At 52.1% G+C, this 20,353-nt stretch overlaps 1 protein-coding gene across 1 annotated transcript; it reads left to right on the forward strand.

Moving 5' to 3' along the window:
- The first annotated feature begins 23 nt into the window (after positions 1 to 23).
- Positions 24 to 19,266, forward strand: TMEM43 (transmembrane protein 43). Its single transcript, XM_033210790.1, has 12 exons — positions 24 to 282; positions 4,925 to 5,074; positions 6,399 to 6,533; positions 7,151 to 7,245; positions 8,120 to 8,169; positions 8,440 to 8,509; positions 9,315 to 9,385; positions 10,375 to 10,496; positions 10,764 to 10,838; positions 11,408 to 11,509; positions 14,761 to 14,878; positions 17,161 to 19,266. The coding sequence occupies exons 1-12, from the start codon at positions 271 to 273 to the stop codon at positions 17,361 to 17,363; spliced, it is 1,203 nt and encodes a 400-aa protein (XP_033066681.1). The 5' UTR covers positions 24 to 270; the 3' UTR covers positions 17,364 to 19,266.
- The last annotated feature ends 1,087 nt before the right edge of the window (positions 19,267 to 20,353 follow it).

Here is a 20,353-nt window from a genome sequence, read left to right on the forward strand (position 1 = left end):
AGAAACTACATTTCCCAGAAAGCTTTGCAGTGCGCAGGCGCATCAATGAGGTACTGAAATGTCCCTGACCCGTTTCCAGGTCTCGCCGCGCGCATGCGCAGAAACACTGGGCACACGGGGCGTTAACTGCAGTAAGTCCCTCCTGGTCTTGGAGTCCACGCGGATTTTCGAAGCTGCGGCTGGCAAGAGGCCGCTGGACTCCGCGCTCCAGTCGTCAGCCCACTTCCTAGCTGAACAGCGCGAGGCGGCGGCAGCGAGCCGGGTCCCACCATGGCCGCGAATGTGAGTGTCCCCTGGCCAGCTGGGCCACACCCAGGCTTCTCCGTCGCCCTGGGGCTCTTCCCCGGGGGCCTCTGGGTCCGTTTCGCCGTCTGGAGCTCCTCTCTGCGGCTGGGCCCGCATCTCCCTCTGCGCGCCGTGTTGGTGCCTTCGCCAGCTCATCCCTCTGTTAATCTCTCGACCCGTCCAGGCTTCTTTTGTCCGTGTTCTTTGGTCCGCCTAGTCCTCGGCGTTCGTGCGGAGGCGGACTCGGAGGTGTTGCTCCCGCACTACGATCTGCTTGTACGCCTCTCCTTGCATTCCCAGTTCCCTCCTGTATGTTGGGGCCCTGAAACCGTCCCAAGGTTGCGCATTATGAGAGCTGGACGGGAGCTCAGAGAGGGGGCCATTCCCTTGGGAGGGAGGAAGACGACCCAGCCCAAGTGGAGCTGTCCAGCAATGGACGGACAGGGCTGTCCAGGCGGGCAGAGAGCTCCCCGCTCTAGGGAGGCTGTGTAAACCGAGGCTGTGATGCTGCAAAAAGCTTAGGCTGGGCTGGGAGCGAAGGAGTTAGGGGGAGAGGGAGCATTTCTGTACTGTCAGGGCCCCTCCTCCTCCTAGCAAGGATTTGGTTGGAGAAGGCCTGGCTGAGGGCTGTTCCTTCAAGGCCTCTTCTCCCTGCAACTAGCCTTTCTCGGGAAACTATTTAAGCCCAACATTCATTCAACACACCAAGCAGAGCCTCCTACCAGGGCGCTGGGCGTGGGAGAAGCTGGTGACTCACTTCTCCCCTCCTCTGTGAAAGTGCTTCTAGGGCCCGCTTAGGAGCCCAGCCAGCCCCAGACACACCCTCCCTCCTGCTTTGGTAGAGTGTCCTAGCAGCTCTCCCCTTGCCTGTCACACCCTATTTCCAGACGCTGCCTCTGTCCCCAAACGTCCTCTCTGCCTCCCACACCCCTTGAGAGGCCAGGGTGTGCATCACCCACAGCCCTAGTACACTCTGTCTCAGATTAGTATCATCTACACTCCCAGGACACTTTGGGCCCACAGGAGGGTTAGAAGCTTTGAATGGTGTACCTAGAAAGGCCTCAGAGGTATTACGAGAGACTCAGGCTCGGCCAGGAGAGAGGGCAGTCAGGAGACCAGCCTGTTTGTAGTATGTGGACTCTGTCTGCTCCCATCACCACCACCACCATATTTTACAGATGGTGAACTTCCCCAGCAGGGGAAGGCACCTGCCCAAACTCTTGTTGCCAGCTTGGCATGCTGTGACACGGGAACATGCTGCAAAGGGCAGGCTTTGGAGTTAGGGAGACCTGGGGGCAATCCAGATTCTTCCACCCAGTAGCTGTGTGGCTTTCATCTCTCCAGGTTTATGTAGCCTCATGGATCCGTTACTGTGACATTTAAGGGAGACTGCTTAGCACAGTGCCTGGTGTGTCGTAGGTACTTAATACTTGAAAACTAGCCTGTCATTGCAGAGGGGAGCACAGATGGTCCCAGTGAATAGAGATCATCTTGGGTACATTGAGACCTGGCCCCTCACCAAGGAACATACATGCATTTGAGTATCCTTTGCTGCCAAGCATTTGTTGATTCATCCAGTAGCTGGGTACACATTTACAGCAGCCACTAGGCTGGGTGAGGAAGAAGATAGTGGGATGGAGTAGGGAGGCAACAGAATTCTCAGTCAGTATAGCAGCAGCAGTACCTATGGTGAAGGTACAGCAGCAGAATTCTCAGTCAGTATAGCAGCAGCAGTACCTATGGTGAAGGTACAGCAGCAGAATTCTCAGTCAGTATAGCAGCAGCAGTACCTATGGTGAAGGTACAGCAGCAGAATTCTCAGTCAGTATAGCAGCAGCAGTACCTATGGTGAAGGTACTATTCCCTTCTCCACTTTATAAGTGAGTAAACAGAATCAGAGAGGTAGAGCAGTTTACCCAGGCTTCACAGCAAGTGATTGGTGAACCTGGGCATCGAACCCAGTTCTGTCCATTTCCAGGGCTTATGTGTCAGCCTCTGTTCCCACCACTCATTGCTCATTTCTTCTGAGTCCTGAGTGCTGGGACTGGGAGGGGATGTGTCACTGGGGATGTCTGTGTGTGTGTGTGTGTGTGTGTTTATATAATGTGTGTATACATGTAATATATATGTATATATAAATATGTGTGTATATATAGATCCTTCATGATCCTCCATGTTTACTGGGAATTTTGGTTCAGAATATGGGCTGGGTATGTCATGTCACTGCCTACCTCACCCCTCCCCTAGCCTGAGGGGCACCCTCCTGTACCTCTCTTCCTTCCCTCCAAGGCCGTCTTTGAGCCCCTTATCTTGATGCTGGCTGAAGGGAGGCCCAAGAGGAAGCCACGCCTCCTTTTCCTGTTGCTGCCTGCAGCTGGCACCCAACATTCAACTCACATTGTAGCCCAAGAGATGGGGAGCACAGACTGGAATGAGTAATAGGAGAGTAGTCTCCAGTCTGCCTAGATTTGAATCCTAACTCTTCCTCCTCTTAGAAGCTGTGTGATCTGGGAAGATGACTTAACCCCAAGCCCGATTTTCTTATCAGTGAAATGGGGTCGTTATGGCATCCAGCTCTTTGGGCTTCCTGTGGGCTGGCCTGTGATAGACCGGTGTGTTTGCTATTGTCATCATTATGATGGTCACCTGCCTGCCTGTGGTGATTTCCTCCCCTAATGTTTCCAAATGGTATGGAAAGTCAAGACGACTTCTGGATTCATGGACATCTGGTCACTGGAGGCCTTGGCTGGTGATATTCAAAGACAATCAGAACGTGACATCAGCTTTGTCCAAGCAGAGACTCTGACTCAAATCACTCCTCTGGCCCCCAGTGCCAGGATGGGGCACTGTCTTAGCTGGACCCCACTTTATATCTTTGTGACTTTTGTCAGCTCACCCCCAGCCTGGTGCCAGCCCAGTATCAGTTGTAGAGAAATCGGGTAACATTCCCACTAGCTAACATGTGTACAGTGCTTACCAAGCCCTTGGCCCTGAGCCCCCCAATAACTATGTTCTTTGCTTCTCACCACAACCCTATGCACAGAGGAAATGGAAAGCACAAAGTGGTGAAATTGCTTTTGCCCAAGACCCTGTAGCTGTTATGTGGCAGAGCATAGATTCAAACCCAGTTCTTCTGGCTCCAGAATCCTGCCCTAGACGATGATGCTTTTTTTTTTTTTTTTTTTTTGAGGCGGAGTCTCGCTCTGTCGCCCCGGACTGGAGTGCAGTGGCCGGATCTCAGCTCACTGCAAGCTCCGCCTCCCAGGTTTATGCCATTCTCCTGCCTCAGCCTCCCGAGTAGCTGGGACTACAAGCGCCCGCCACCTCGCCCGGCTAGTTTTTTGTATTTTTAGTAGAGACGGGGTTTCACTGTGTTAGCCAGGATGGTCTCGATCTCCTGACCTCGTGATCCGCCCATCTCGGCCTCCCAAAGAGCTGGGATTACAGGCTTGAGCCACCGCGCCCGGCCGACGATGATGCTTTTGGTCAGCAGTGGATGCACCCCAAATCATGCCTGTGTTATTGACCAAAGCCTGATCCACTCACCCTTGAGTTTGAGGCCCACTGTGAACCTGCCCAGAAATGCCTAGCTCCAAGCCCTTTCTTCCTCCATCCCTCCCACAACCCAGCCAAACCAGATAGGCAGCTGCTCCCCCAGGACCACTTCCTACTTCCTTATCACTGCTGACATGGTTCTCCCTTTAGGGATGCTCTTCCCCTAAGGTCTGTCTCTAAGATTCCACTCAAATGCCCCCTCCTCCAGGGAGCCTGCCTTGATACCCCAGCTGGAAGGGGTCACTCCTTGAGCACTGAGTCCACCCCTCTCACAGGACACTCTGTATGACCTTCTAGTATTGTTTATGGTTGTGACCTCACTGCCCTAAGACTGTCTACTTCTGACCCCACAAGGGCTAGCACTGCCCTCAGAAAGCTCAGCCACTGTTTGCTGAATTTAATTAAAAATACCTCTCTAATAACCTCTTAGTAAAATAGCTTAGCAGTTTCATAAACACACATCTTCTCTGTGAGCCAGCAGTTGTACTCCTAGGTATATTCCTACGGGAGATGAAAGCACACGTCTGCATAAAGGTTCATGTATGAATGTTCACAGCAGCGTTATTCATAATAGCCAAAACCTGGAAGCTGCCAAGATACCCATCCACTGACGAATGATTCAGCACATTGTGGTATAGTCATAAATGGAATACTACTCAGCCCTGAAAAGGAACAAACTCCTGATAAACACCACAACATGGATGAATTGCAAAAGCAGTGCTCTGAGTCCAAGAAGCTGGGCAGAAAGGAGTTGGTGCCCTGATTCCATTTTTCTCAAGTTCTAGAAGAAACAAAACTAATCTACAGTGGGAGAAATTCAAATTCAGATTCTCCCCATCCCTACCAGTTACCTCTGGTTGGTGGAGAGGGGGAGAGTTGGCAGGAAGGGGCACAAAGAAACTTTTTGGGGTGATGGAAATATTTTGTACCTAGCCAAACTGCACATTGAGTATCTGTGTGTTTTTACCACATACGGTTAAAACTAAAAACAAAACAAAAAAAAACTAAGTATAAATAAATAGCAAATTTCATTTATTTTTAAAAAACTAATTTTCCTTCTGTGACTATGTTTCTTTTTCTTCAGTATTCCAGTACCAGTACCCGGAGAGAACATGTCAAAGTTACGACCGGCTCCCAGCCAGGCTTCCTGGAGCGGCTGAGCGAGACCTCGGGTGGGATGGTCGTGGGGCTCATGACCTTCCTGCTCTCCTTCTACCTAATTTTTACCAATGAGGTAAAATGTCTGGGGTCTTCCTGTGCAGAGTGAGAGTCCCCACCATGTCAGAGAGCAAAGGCTATGAACCCAGAGGCTGGATTTGGTAATAAAGGGCCTAGATTTTACAAAAGAGAAAGAAGGATACTGAGTTAATCACAGTTCTTTGCATTGTGATGCATCCCACAGCTGATGTGAGCAGGAAGGGGAGTAGATCAGTTCACACACCTGAAAATCCAGGGCTTAGCACCTGCCTCAGGCATAGTTGGATCCAGGTGTTCATGCTGGGTCACCAGGAGTCTCCATTTCTTCATCTTTAGCCTATTTTTTTCTATTATGGTGTATTTCTTGGGCAGGCACTTCCTCTGTGATGGCAAATGTGGTCCCAGTAACTGGCTTGCATCCAACCACTTAGCCCAGGGAAGAGAAAAACCATTTGTTTATCTTCCTTCCTTTCCTTCCCTTCCTTCCCTTCCTTCCCTTCCCTCCCTTCCCTCCCTTCCTCCCTTCTTTCCTTCCTTCCTTCCTCTCTTTTCTTTTTCTTTCTCTTTCTTTCTTTCTTTCTTTCTTCTTTCTTTCTTTCTTTTCTTTTTCTTTCTTTTTTCTTTCTTTCTCTCTCTCTCTCTGTCTCTGTCTCTCTTTCTTTTTTTCCTTTTTTTAAATAAGACCTCATGATGCAACAGCATATTTCTAAATCAATTTAACAACAGTTACAGGGCAATCTCTCAGTGTCCTGGCTTGGCTGTCAGTCCTCTGAATCAGTCTCCGTGGCCAGGGGTCACTCACATTTTCTGATTGGCAAGGTCTGGGTCACATGATTTGAACAGGGGTTCAGATCTACCTAGGTAAACCACATGGACTGAGTAGGGAAGAGGAGAGCCAGGCATGGTGGCTCAGGCCTGTAACCCCAGCACTTTGGGAGGCCAAGGAGGGAGGATCGCTTGAGGCCAGAAGTTCAAAAGCAACCTGGGCAACATAGCAAGACCCCATCTCTACAAAAAATTTAAACATAAAAATAAAATTAAGAAAAAGAAGGCAGAGAAAAATGGGGAGAAAGAGACAGGCAGGCAGAAACATCAGCTGTTCCCACCACTGGGGCAGTGCTAAGACTGGTGGGGGCTAGTGGGAACCAGTGGGGCAGTGGGAAGAAGTCTGCCTGAGAAAGCAGGAATCTGAATTCCAGTCCTTACTCTCCACTTGCTAGACCTCACTTTTCCAACTGTACAGTGGGGAGATGGGTCTCAGTGCTCCCCAAGACCCCATCCTACCCTGATACTTTGCAACAAGCACAGTCATGTTGAGCCGCCCCTGAGTTGTTGAAATCCCCACTCCCCTTTGCTCCCAGGGCCGTGCGTTGAAGACAGCAACCTCGTTGGCTGAGGGTCTCTCGCTTGTGGTGTCCCCTGACAGCATCCACAGTGTGGCGCCAGAGAATGAAGGAAGGCTGGTGCACATCATTGGCGCCCTGCGGACATCCAAGGTAGGCTTGGCAGGGGATGCTGACCTGCCAGTGGCTCGGGGCTCATCCTGGATGTTGTCTGGCTGAGGATTTGAAAGCATGGGCCTTGGAGATGGTCACACATGGGTGTGATTCCTGACTCCACCGCTCAGCAGCTGTGTGGACTTGTCTATCCTGAGTCTCAGTGTCTTCATGTATAAAATGGGGATGGTAATAGTAACAAGCTTGTGGCCAGCCTTCAGGATTTGGTGAGATGAGATAACTAACATCTTGATACAGTGGCTGGCACTCAAGGAGTTGCTCTCATGATTGTGATGACTGTGTGTGACCAGTGCAAGGCCACAAAACTACCCTGGGCACCAGAGCTTTCGTGTTACTTGAACACCCTGTACACTGTTGGCACTATGCCATTGGGCCATGCAGCCCAGGCCTGTACTGTGAGGGTCACAGGCGCTATGTGTGAAGAACTTGGGACAGGCAGTGTCCTTGATCCTCCCCTGCAAAGCAGCCTAGGGCTCTCCACCCTTGTCCCCTTCTCTATTTCTTCCTCTTCCAGTCCAGCTTCCCCTCAGCCAGGCTTTCTGGGCTGACATGAATCTTATCTTTTATTTTTTTGGTTTCCTTGATTCTGTTTGAAGCTTTTGTCTGATCCAAACTATGGGGTTCATCTTCCGGCTGTGAAACTGCGGAGGCACGTGGAGATGTACCAGTGGGTAGAAACTGAGGAGTCCAGGTGAGGCACCAGGGGCTGAAAACTCTGTTGGGGTAAAGGATGAGTGAGGTGTAGGTGTCAGGATAACATGCAGATACCTTTCATTTTGATGCCTTTGAAATTTAAGGATAACATCTTCCTATCAGAAAAGTGTGAAATTATCCCCGAATTAATAGCCAGTGATTTGGAAGTGGCAAAAATCCAGTGAAGAGTGGCCCCAAGAGGAAAGGGGGATCGAGTCACTCCCACATCTGGGAAGTTCCAGAGATGCACAGGCTTGAAGCATGGCTTGCAGCAGGCGTGAAACACTGTCATTGGGATCAGCATGTCACCCCCGAGACCCCACTGCATCTCTCTGTGTTCCGCCTTCCCATCAGCTGTGTTGGTCCCATCTTCTCTCCACTTACAACCTATCATTTCTGACAGGAGTCCCGGGGCAGGTTCTCATTGACCAGGGCTGGGGTCACCTGGAGCTGGGGGTGGGTTCAGCCCCACCTGAATCACATGGACTGTGATCGATGGGTGGGGAGGTGACGGGAGGAGCAGGAGAAGGGCAGCTTCAGGAGGCCCCTGCAGGGCTGTCCCGGAGCACAGGGTGCAACCAGATCTCTGAGCCCGAAGGGCAGGGCTGGGCCCCTTGGTGTAAGGCCAGTGGGGGTAGATTTCAGCTCAGGATGGGAGCACGCTTTCCTCCAGGCAGCGCCTTCGAGGGCGGGAGCTGGCTGGCTGTCAGGAGTGAGTGCCCTATCTTGGGGCTGATGTAGAGAAGGCATCTGCTCCCATCTGGGGAGTCTGCGTCTGGTAACCCTGAGGTTGCTTCTGGCTCAGATGCTTAGAGGTTAGACTGTCCAGGGCAACGAGGCTAACCCCCATGGCTGCCTTGCTTTCCCTGCAGGGAGTACACTGAGGATGGGCAGGTGAAGAAGGAGACAAGGTACTCCTACAGTGAGTACTGGGCCCCTCACGTGGTCTCTACCCATGGTGGGGGCCCACAGCAGTGGCTGGACAGCAGGGCTGTGGGTTGGGCCATGAGAAGGATTCAGCACCAGGCATCAGAATCCCTGGGTGCCAGTCTTCAGAGTCCTGCTCTCCCAGCCATCCAGTGAGGCTCCCTGACCCACCCCTTTGGCTGGGAAATAGGAGGAACTGGGCTGGTGGGTATCAGCCACGTGCCACTCCTACCCAGGCTCTGAGTTGATTCCTCTCCCCGAGCAGACACTGAATGGAGGTCAGAAATCATCAACAGCAAAAACTTCGACCGAGAGATTGGCCACAAAAACCCCAGGTGAGAGCCAGGCCCCAGGCCTGACTGCAGCCTTGTCTACACTGACAGGTCTCTAGCCTCAGTTTCTTTATCTGAATAACGGGATTGAGTTAATCCTGCTCCATGGGTTGAAAATGTGGGACATGGTTTTGAGACCAAGCCCTGTGTTGGGCACCAGGAACACAGAGACCCGTCTCCCCTGACCCCCAACGAGCTCCCCACAAACAAATCACAAATGAAAGGCCTACACTAAGCATGTAAGGGGATGCACACACACGGGGCCAGGCAAGCGTTTTGTTAATGGTTTGCCATGGGTGGCAGGACAGTTAGTACGGGCTTTCCAGAGGCAGCAGCATTTGTTGAGGCTTCTCAGGATTTCAGCAGAGGGAGGTTAGCTCCATGGCATGCCAGTGGTGAGGGGGGCATAACACGTGTGTGTGGCTAGAGAGCAGGCCTTGTTCAGCAATGGTCTGGGCTATGCCAGTAAGATGGTCAGGGGATGGAATGCTCTGGGAGGGGCTAGTGAGGGGTGTAAAGTCCATGCAAGATATATCTGACAGTGGTGGGTGGGGCAGGACAGGCTGGCAGGGGTCTAGGCAGGAGGGTAGGAAGCTCCAGGGAGCAGGAGACAGAGTGAGGGCACTCAGCCCGGGGGAGGGGGCACAGGGGCCCTGGGGTGGACAAGAAAAGATGTCTGCTGTGCCTGGGCTAGTCTGGACTTGCAGGAACCCCCAGGTGGGGACCCTGCCCAGCACAAATAACCCAAAGGGACCCAGGCAGCTCCCACACTGGTGTCCATCTCTTGACAGCTTCCTCTCTCCCACAGTGCCATGGCAGTGGAGTCATTCACGGCAACAGCCCCCTTTGTCCAAATTGGCAGGTTTTTCCTCTCGCCAGGTAAGTCTCAGACCTCTCCAGAGGAGCTTGTGCCAGAAACACAAGGCCCCTCCCACGGCCGGAGCTCACAGCACTCAGCCTTCAGATGGCTAAAGGCACAGGATCAGTCTAAACCTTTCCCACCACCATGCTTTGGGCAGCCAGGGGAAGGCGAATCCCCAGGGAGCAAGGGCTGATGTAGAAACCCCCACCCCACTCCATCCTACCAGGTTCCTCTGAAACCTGGGTTGTTCCAGAGACTGACTCAGGCATGCATCCTCACCCTGCTGCGTACCGGTGTCTGCCTGCCTTCCTCACGCAGTCTCCTTCCTCAAGCAGACTCCTTCCTCACGCAGTCTCCTTCCTCAAGCAGACTCTGGCTAGTAGTAGACATGGGGAAGCTCAGTGCTCTCAGCCTAGGCCTCCCCCTCTGAGTCCCACCTGTGCCAGGAAGGCACTAGCTCATCACAGGCATCCCCCATTGACTCCAAAGAGAAGCTTGCAAGGGACAAGGTGGCACCATGGGCCGGAGTAACCCTGGGGCTCTGTTCCTGGGCCTGACCCGTGAAGGTGGGAGAAGATACCAAGGGCCCAGATAGCCGTGGGGAGGCTGGGGGATCCTGAGCCTGGCCTGGCCGCCTTCTGTCTGCTTTGTTGCTGGATGGTGCCTGCTGTGCCAGCTGGACCTGCCCTCAAGTAGCTCTCAACCCAGGAGGCAAGGCAGGCTTGGACATGGATGGCTGTAACCTTGATGGAAGGGAAAAGGGCTAAGGCCACTCCCAGTGCTGTGGTCACTCTGACTTGGTGGGAGAGGGCACAGGGAAAGCTTCCTGGAGGAGATGGTCTAACCAAGGGAAAGCCGTGGACGAGACAGATTCGAAAGAGGCACCAGAGGCAGGAGCCATGTGTGCAGGCTTCAAGGGCGCGGGGGAAGGGGGTCAGGCCAGGGACTTTGCAGATCGAGGTTTTCACCTAGTCCACTGGGTTTCTAACCACTCTGGTCCCCTCAGGCCTCATCGACAAAGTCGACAACTTCAAGCCCCTGAGCCTGTCTAAGCTGGAGGACCCTCACGTGGACATCATTCGCCGTGGAGACTTTTTCTACCACAGCGAAAATCCCAAGTATCCGGAGGTACGCGGGGAGGCTTGGGCTCTCCAAATAGGAGGGTCGGGGCCCTAGGATCAGGTTCCTGCACCAGGCAGATTCAGTTCAGTTGCATGCACAGCTGCACTTGGCCAAGTGCAGCTGGAGTGGGAGAGGCCTTCTGGGTGACAGCACAGCCTGGGCACGGGTGTGGAGGTGGGAGAAGAGCCTGAGGGACGTGGCCGAGGCATCCTGGACCTGGGCCCAGGTCAGCTACTCCCTGCCTTACTCTCCCTACTTCTCTTCCACCCCCAGGTGGGAGACTTGCGCGTCTCCTTTTCCTATGCTGGACTGAGCGGCGATGACCCTGACCTGGGCCCGGCTCACATGGTAACCTGGCTTCCCAGGGGCAGACACTAAGTCAGAGCCTCACGACTGCCCAGGATAAAGACAGCTTCATCAATGTCAGGAGCACTTGGACTCCCTTTCCCCTGGGGAAAGCACACGCTTGCACGCACTCTCAGCCAGGCATGCTTCTGAGCAGTTTCAGAGCTCCATGTCCCCACAGCCATCCATGGACCCCATGTTAAGAAGGGCAGCTCCAAAGGGGTCTCATAGTCACGCCTTATGACAGGTGTTCCAGTCACATGCAGACCCTCTCCTCAAGCCCGTTTTGATCTGTCAGTAATTGGTTTTGCGTTCCTGGCCTGTGTGCAGTCCCGCCCCAGCCCCTGCTCTGCCCGCAGCCCAAGGTACTGCCTGGAGCTTTGAATGCAGCAGCTCAGCCAGAGCTGCAGGGGCTGATGCACCCCAGGTGGACATACAGAGAGAGAAGCCCCAGGGTCTCTGTGCTCTCACTTCCCTGGCTGGCACCCAGTCCCGGGAGGGTTGGCCATGGCTCTTGGGGGCGTGTCTCCTGCTGGTCACCCCTCGGCTCTAACGCCAAGTCCTCTGTCCAGGTCACTGTGATTGCCCGACAGCGGGGTGACCAGCTAGTCCCATTCTCCACCAAGTCTGGGGATACCTTACTGCTCCTGCACCATGGGGACTTCTCAGCAGAGGTGAGTGCTGTGCCCCACTCGTACGGTGGGGGAACAAGCATGTCCTTCCTTCCTTCTAGTGGTTATTTAATAAGATCACACTACCAGGGATCATAGCCAGTGAATGAGGCAAGAAGAAGAAATAGCGGAATTTTGAGTATCCCTCATCAAAGTGTTTGACCAGGAGTGTTTCAGATTCCAGATTTTTTTGGATTTGCAGATATTTGTATATACATAATGAGATCTTTTGGGGATGAGATCCAAGTCTAAACACAGAATCTATTTATGTTTCATGTATACTTTGTACACATCGCCTGAAGGTGATTTTATACAATGCAACCCGTCACATATGGTCAAGTGTGGGATTTCCACTTGTGGCGTCATTTTGGTATTCAGAAAGTTTTGGATTTTGGAGCATTTCAGCGTTTGGGTTTTTGGACTGGGGATGCTGAGTCTGTCATGAACCCTCAGTGTGCAGGACTGTGCTAGGCACTAAACTCACTCTGCCTCACAGACTGTCCAGTAGAGGAGTGAGAGTGACAGAAGCTCGTAAGTATTGATGCACTATGCCGAGTGTTGGAAAGAGAACAGGTGCTCTGATACCAGTGGACATCAGAATAGGACATCCATTTCTACAGTGATCAAGCAGGGCCTCTGACAAGTGAGTTTTGCTGACGAGAAGGGGTTAACCCTGGAAGAATCAGTGGTCAGTCAGTAGTTCCAGCAAGAACAGCCCAGTCCGGGCACAAAAGGGTTCACCTTTTCAGGGGGCACCCAGAATGCTGTGGCTACAGCCCAGAGCAGGGAGAGGGAGTGGGTGGGGGGGGCTCCACCATGGTCTGTGTCCTTCCAGAACATCAGGAGGGCAGGGAAGGGTTTTGGGCCTCAGCTACCTGAGTATCCCTCTCCCATTGTATTTACACTGGGAGGGCTATACCTCCCCCGGGTCCCAAGGAGAAGGGGTGCCAAGATGTGCTGATTAGTTCAGTTCTATGCCTTAAAAGTTAGCCTGTCTTCTCTAGGCAGGCAATCCTTCTTTGCAGCAGAAAAATCGAGTCTTTAGTTTTTCTGTTGTTGATGAACACAGATATCCCTGGTGGGGCACTCTATACCTGCCTTAACCAGGACTGCTGGAGTTTTCATGCCAGAAGGGTGAGAAAGGGGCAAGGCAGCAGCCAGGCATCAGGGGTTAGCTGTGACCTTTTGTTCCTGTTATTAGATCGTCAGCAGCCATCTGTCCCCTTAACCTCCAGCCCGTGGTGGTGCTTGGGCCTCACCCACTCCTGCTACGTGGCCAGGGCTAGGTTGTGGTCAGGCTGTTGCCCAGGAGCCCAGTTACCAACCTCAGGGTAGGGCTGCCACCTCCCAACCTAAAAGGCCATGAGTCACCCTTCACCAGCAGCTGAGGGTCCCCAGCGAGTTTCTAAAATTAGGAGGCCCAGTCCAGGCCTTGCTCTCTCTCCCAGGGCTGAGGCCCAGCTCACAGAGCCACCCCTCCAGAGAGGAGTGGATAGGGCCCATGGCTTAGGTAATGCCCCAGAAAGGAAGGCCTTGCAGTACAGATGCTCCGGCGGCCTCCTCACCCCCGGGACCTCCTGCTGCTTAGCATCCCAAAGCCCTGTCTTCCCCCAGCCCGGATCCCACCCCCACACAAGGTCTGGGGTCTCTGCCAAGTGGAAGAAAAGGCCCAGAGCCAGGCAGACAGCTCAGGACAAAAATCAGGATGCCCCGATTCCAGTCCCAGGGGCAGGAGAGTACAGCTGCCCAAGCAGGCACACTGCAGACGGCCCTGGCGCTGCCTCCCACCTGCTACAGGACCTTGAGCTGGTGCTGATCTCTCAGCCTGTTTCCTCATTCGTGAAGGGGAAAATGTTTAAGGACTATTAGTAATAGTCACATCATCCCTAACTGGTTTGGTTGTTGAGGATTATTCATTCATTCAGAAAGTTTTCATTGAACACCAGGTACTTCACAGACATGCTCCCTGCTCTTGGAAATGTAGCGTTTAGTTAACTGCTTGAGGTGAGACCTTGGGCACATGACTTATGTGCCCTCTCAGAGCCTCAGTTTCCTCGTCTGTAAATTGGAGGTAAGTATTCCTACCTCACTGAGTGAATCTGAGAATTAAATAATACTTGTAAAACACTTCAGACAGTATCAAATAAGGATCAGTGTGACCTGTTTTTGTTATGGACTCTGAGAGAGGGCCTGATTCAGATTAGAGGGTCAAGGAAAGCCCTCTGAAGAAGTGGGGTTTGAGCAAAGCTGGAAGACTATGTAGGAAGCTGGCCAGGCATGACTGCAGGCAATCGCTGTAGGCAGAGCAAACCTATGCACAGATAGAGGCGAGAGGACACTTGACCTGGACTGGGGACAGCAGCCAGCGGGGTCAGGGCACCAGCAGCAGGGTTGGTGTTGGGGGGATGTGGCAGGGCTCTGGCAGGTGGCTGTGTGGAGAACATGGAGTGGGGTGATAGAAGCAGGGCCAGTGAGGCTCCTGCAGGCAGACGGTGGCGAGAGACTCGGGAATATGTGGCCTGGACTGGATAGGGTGGTAGGGGAGGAGCGGGCCATGTCTTTCCCCTAGATGTGAGTGTGTGGGTAGGTGTGCCATGTGCTGAGATGGAGAAGGCGCCAGTGTCAGCGCTGGACAGGCTGAGATGTCAAGTGGAAATGTCGAGGAGGTGGTGGGAGCCGCAAGTTTGTGAGGCCCAGGAGAGGGCCAGAGCTCCAGCTTTAAATTGGAGGGTCACAGCGTATGGAGGCCAAGGAAGCAGATGGGATGTCCAGGGAGAGAGTATGGACTGAAGCAGCTAAAGAATTGCAGCATCTAACAGGAAGAGGGGCAGTGACAGCGATGGAGCCTGAGAAGGCAGGTGCGGTGTCCCAGGCCATGCGCAGAGGGTCCACGATTCAACAGATCACACACATAGCACAGAGCATGCTGCCCAGCAGGCACGCTCAGACCTGCTCAGGGGTGGTGGGGAGGGTCCCGCTCATTCCAGGTGAGACTGTGGGCTGAGGGCTCCAGGTGCTGGCAGCCTCTGAGCTGAGGAGGGCCTGTACCTTCCACAGAGATCTCATGCCTTGCCCTGTGCTCTGCCAGATGGGCAGAACGACTTAGCCCTATAGGAGGCTTGCCCCACCTCCCTCTGGCCTGTTCGGAAATGGCCAACAGCTCCCGAGTTGGTCCAGCCCCCTCAGCACCTGCCCTGCTGACTGCGTACACCGCTGGCCCTCAGCATCCTGACCTGCCCCACCTTGTCCTGCAGGAGGTGTTTCATAGAGAACTAAGGAGCAACTCCATGAAGACCTGGGGCCTGCGGGCAGCTGGCTGGATGGCCATGTTCATGGGCCTCAACCTTATGACACGGATCCTCTACACCCTGGGTAGGTGTCAGGGTGGGTCACTGCCCTCCCTCCTGCACCCCCACGGGCCTCCTGTCGCATCATTTCAGCCCTTCCAGCCTGATGGGATGGCCCCTGCGCAGAGACCAAGTATTTGGCTCATCTCTGTGTCCCCGCTCCATAGCCTTGGGATGAGGGAGCAGAGGAAGGCAGGCTGAGGGCAGGAGCTGCCAGGGGCGAGGCTGGGTGGGGTTGACTCTGGGGCACTGGTCTCACTCCACAGCCTGAAGGTTCTTCCATCCGCTGGCTCGCTCATTTGCTCATTCCTTTGATCCACAATTGAATACCACATGGGAGCCTGCCAGACCTGCATTTGAAATCTGTCACGTCCAAGCTCTGGATGCTTGACCATTCCCTTCCCACCTCAGCTTCAGTCACCTCACCCCTCACATGCAGAGTTTTATGAAATGTGGCAAATAGGAAACACCCAAAACTATCATTCTAGCCCTTCCTCACCTGGGCTAGATTTGGGCAGCCAGCAAGTCCGGAGCATGAAGGAGAGTTCTGGGCCGCTCCTTGGCCTGAGGTTGGCACCAGCGAGCTCAGTAGGAGTCCTGTGGCCCAGCGTGGTTCGGGATCTGAGTGCCCAGGGTGACTAAGAACGTTCTGGGCCCAGGAGGATGGGGTTCCTCAGAGGACTCTCCATCCAAGCCTTTCCCTGGTGTGTGTCCCTTCCAGTCACATGTTTGGGTCACGCCTTTTCTGGGTGCCAACAGAAACCTCTTTCCCACTCAAGATGCACAAGTCAGAAGAGGTCTGGCTGCACATCTCGGGCTGTCTGAGCTGGGGGGACCACCTCCTTTGTTTACAGTTGGGAAAACAGGCTCGGGAAGTGAAGGACTCTTTCCTTGAGCCTTTCTTTGGACAGCTGAATTGTGCTCAGAAAGACCAGTGACATGGTGGGCACATTAGGGAGACATCAGCATTTAAACGGAATCCTCCTTCTTGCCTGTGTGACCTTGGGCAGACCAGTTCCCTTCTGGAGCCTTGGTTTCCTTGTGTCTGTCTCAGTGGCCCTTCTTTGGATCTCTGACGTCTGTGATCCCAATTCACTCTATGTCTGGAATGAGCCAGACTCAGGACAGACTTAGAGCGTGGAGGGACCCCCAGGGTGGGTGGGGTGAGTCGGGAGTGCAGCAGGGAAGCGCACACTCCCCCATGTGTTTGATAAATACTGACTGCCATGTGTAAGACTCCACAGCAAGGGAGACAGACAAGGATTAGAGCAGCGGCTCAGAGCCCAGGGTCTGGGCCCAGACAGTCTTGAGTTCAAATCCTGGTTCTGGCACTTTCTAACAGGAGGACTTGGGGTGAGTTTCTTAATTCCCTGAGCCTCAGTGACCCTGTGGGTAAAATGGAGTTAAGAAGAGTACCTACCTTACGGGGTGGGCATGAGCGCTTCATGAGATGGTGCACATGGTGTCTAACACATAGGCAACATTCTGAAACATGAACTTTGCTTATAAGGGCTGAGTAGCAGTGCTGTATGGAACAGACCAGGATGAGGCCAGGTGGTGGCTTCCAGGGTGTGCTGCAGGCATGGTGGGGCACCAGGGGTTGCTCTGCAAACCCAGTGATTCCAGACCACTGGTGGCCTGGGAACTGAGCGAAGATTCCCTGAGTGGACATCAGCTATGGAATGCCAACCTGGAGAGGTCATATAAGGCAAGAATAGGGTAATTCCTTACTAATTTAGCTGCATTCTGGGCTTTCTCCTATTGGATCAATAGTTTGTGAGATTCTTGAGGAGAGGCCAATGCTTAGGCTAATTTATTTCCTCTAGTACCTGCCAGTTCAGTGCTGGGCACATAAATAATCAGTAACATCCTGCTGCATGAATGAACCAACACCTCTAGGAATGGCTGAGAGGCCCAAATAGGCACTTAACAGGAGGCTCCATCCACAGCCTCTTGTATAAGTGTGCAGGACCCAGGGTATTTCCAGCATTACAGGCAAATGTCTTTATACTGGCCTCAGACTACTCTCCACATATAGTATTAACGTTTACAAAGTACTGCCACATCCTCTCCCCTGGAGCAGGGTAGAGTGGATGGCTCAATGTGCCCAGCCACGCAGCTCATAGCAGAGGCTCCTGTGCTCCCTTAGCTCTCAGAACGAGGCTCCTTGCCTTCCACCCCACTGACCCTCTCCCCTCCTCACGCATGTAGCAACAGGTGCCCATCCTCACCTAGGGACAGGAGCGATCTGCTGAGCTGTTGAGGTGTAGAGCGGGTGGCACCTCATCACCTTTCTCCTTTCCACAGTGGACTGGTTTCCTGTCTTTCGAGACCTGGTCAATATTGGCCTGAAAGCCTTTGCCTTCTGCATGGCCACCTCGCTGACCCTGCTGACCGTGGCGGCTGGCTGGCTCTTCTACCGGCCCCTATGGGCCCTCCTCATTGCCGGCCTTGCGCTGGTGCCCATCATTGTTGCTCGGACACGGGTGCCGGCCAAAAAGTTGGAGTGAAAAGACCCTGGCACCCGCCCGACACCTGCGTGAGCCCTAGGATCCAGGTCGTCCCTCACCTCTGACCCAGCTCCATGCCAGAGCAGGAGCTCCGGTTGGTTTTGGACTCTGCACCCTCTCTCTTCAGGGGCCAGACTTGGCAGCATGTGCGCTGGGTTGGTGTTCACCAGCTCATGTCTTCCCCACACCTCTTCTTGCCAGTAAGCAGCTTTGGTGGTCAGCAGCAGTTCACGAATGGCCACCTGACAGCTTCTCCTGCTGTTCCTTCCTCTCTCTTGGACTGAGTGCGTACGGCCGGCCACTCAGCCCACTGACACCTGACGACGCAGACACGCTGTATGGAGGCCTGCTGATAAAGGGCTCAGCCTTGCCGCGTGCTGCTTCTCATGACTGCACACAAGTGCCAGACTTTGCCGCCACCACCACCAAGCACTTCTGTGATCCTGAAGGGCGGCCGTTAGTCATTACTGCTGAGTCCTGGGTCACCAGCAGACACACTGGGCATGGACCCCGCAAAGCAGGCACACCCAAAACAGTCTGTGGCTGGAACCTGGTTTGGTGTTTAAAAGAGAAGAAACACTGAAGATGTCGTGAGGAGAAAAGCTGGACGTACGTTGGGCTTCACACTTATCTTATGGCTTGATAGAATCTTTGTAGTGTGTGGGATGTCTGAAGGCCCTATTTAAGGTTTTCTTCATTACTTTGCTGCTTTGTATGTACTTTTCTACCCCAAGAGGAAGTTTTCTGAAATAAGATTTAAAAACAACAACAAAAAAACACTTGAATGATTAATATTTCAGACTGTTACAGGAAACACCCTTTAGTCTGTCAATTGAATTCAGAGCACCGAAAGGTGTTAAATAGGGTATGTGGTTTGACTGATAAAAAGTTACCTCTCAGTATTTTGTGTCACTGAGAAGCTTTACAACGGATGCTTTTGAAACAAGTATTAGCAAAAGGATTTGTTTTCACTCTGGGAGGAGCGGGTGGAGAAAGCACCTACTTTCATCCTCTGGCATCAGAAACTCCCCTATGCACTTGAAGATGGTTTAAAAGATTAAAGAAAAGATTTAGAGAAAAGGTTGGAAGCTTTATACTAAATGGGCACCTTCATGGTGACCCCCCAGTCAACCACAATCAAGAACTGAGGCCTGAGGCTTGCTGTACAGTGCCCATGCCTGCCTGGCTGCTTTCACCCGGGAGTGCTTTCGACGTGGGCACCTGGGCTTCCTATGGCTGCTTCTGACTGGTTCTTTCGTGTGTTGTGTCCATAGCTTTAGTCCTCCTAAATAAGATCCACCCACACCTAAGTCACAGAATTTCTGAGTTCCCCAACTACTCTCACACCCTTTTAAAGTATGTTGTAACCAAGATGCCTTAAATGATTCTTTGTATACCCTTTCTGTCATATTCAGAAACCGTTTTGTGCCTGCTGGGAGTAATTCCTTTAGCAACTAAGTATTTGGTAGCTGAATAAGGGGTCAGAACTTCTGAAACCAGTGATCTGTAATCATCTCTACTGGCCTGGGGTGCCTGTGCTATAAATGAGTTTCTTCACAAGAAAAACACAGCCAGCCCAAGATGACTTATCTGGGTTTAGGATACAGTAGTATTCACTAACTGCTTATTACGTGAGCAGTATTACGTGAGCAATTTCATCGAATCTCCAAACTCTTAAAGGATGCTTTTGGAAAACACGCAGTACACTTAGATGATGACTAAATGCAAAATCTTTGGGCTTTGGTTTAATTTTTTTCTAATAAGGATTTTAAATTACTGCCAACTTCAAAAGTGTTCTTAAAGAGAAAACTAATGTTAAGAAAAATTTGAAAGCTTTGGAAAACCAAATTTGTAATATCACTGTATTTTTGGTTAAAAATTTTGAAATAAATTTCTAAATATCTTCTGGTGTGGGACTTTGACAAACATCCTGTTTTTAGTTTCAGGGTTTTTTTTTTGGCATTCTTTCTGAAATTTCTATAAAGAATTCAGCCATAGGATTTATTGAGAACTGAATTTTGTGGAAGTTGGAGCTTTTAGTGGTTAAAATAAGTTAATTTTTTTTTAAAGGGCAACTCAGTATTTCTAGCACTCAGAAGCCTTCCGTACTGAAGCCCACTTTGTTTTGGCTTGATTTAAAATGAATGACTCAGGCTTCATCCATCTTCAGAATGTGCTAGAAGAAGTGGAAGGGGCAGCAGTGTGCTCCACTGCCAAAGGCATCCTGAGTTGGCATGCAGACCTGCGTTCTGAGCCAAAGATTGCTATATACTGGCTGTGATGTTGGGCAAATCAAAGATCTGAGTCTGTTCCCTCAACAATACAATGGGAACAACACTTGTCCACCTCACAAGGTTGTCGTGAGGGCCAAATGAGACAAAGCCAATAGAATACCTGATGCATGCGGCATTCATTTTTCCTTCATTTTGCTTCCCGTTCTGAAGGAAGGCTGCTAACTGCCCACTCTGATGCTAGCAGTTTGAGTGCTTTATTTTTTACAAGCAGGTGAGTGGTAACTTTCCCAAACCTACTCTTCTGTTTCTCAGAACCTACTATTTCATTTCCATAATGCCTCCTAGTAGCTGACATATGCCTGAAGTTATTTCTGCAGAGACATGGCAATGCCCTCATCCACAACTCCAGAAAGACAAGCGTGGTGGTGCATGCCTGTGGTCCCAGCTACTCAGGAGGCTGAGGTGAGAGGATTGCTTGAGGCCTGGAGGGGGAGGCTGCAGTCAGCTGAGATCAAACCAGTGCATTCCAGCCTGCGCAACACAGTGGAACCCTGTCTCAAAAAATAATTCAAAAAAAATAACAGAAAACAAGTTGCCTCTAGGAGGGCCGAGCTCTGGTGAGGAAGTCTGAGACTAGTTTCCATAGCAACCCCAGTCTGTTTCTCAACAAGAGGTTCCAGCCAGCCTCTTGCCACATATGAGTCATAAACCAAGTGTTTTGTTTGTTTCCCTTGGATAAAAGTGACTCAGATTTTT

This window comes from Trachypithecus francoisi, unplaced genomic scaffold (assembly GCF_009764315.1).
Source record: "Trachypithecus francoisi isolate TF-2019V2 unplaced genomic scaffold, Tfra_2.0 Lachesis_group0, whole genome shotgun sequence".
NCBI classification, from domain to species: domain Eukaryota; kingdom Metazoa; phylum Chordata; class Mammalia; order Primates; family Cercopithecidae; genus Trachypithecus; species Trachypithecus francoisi.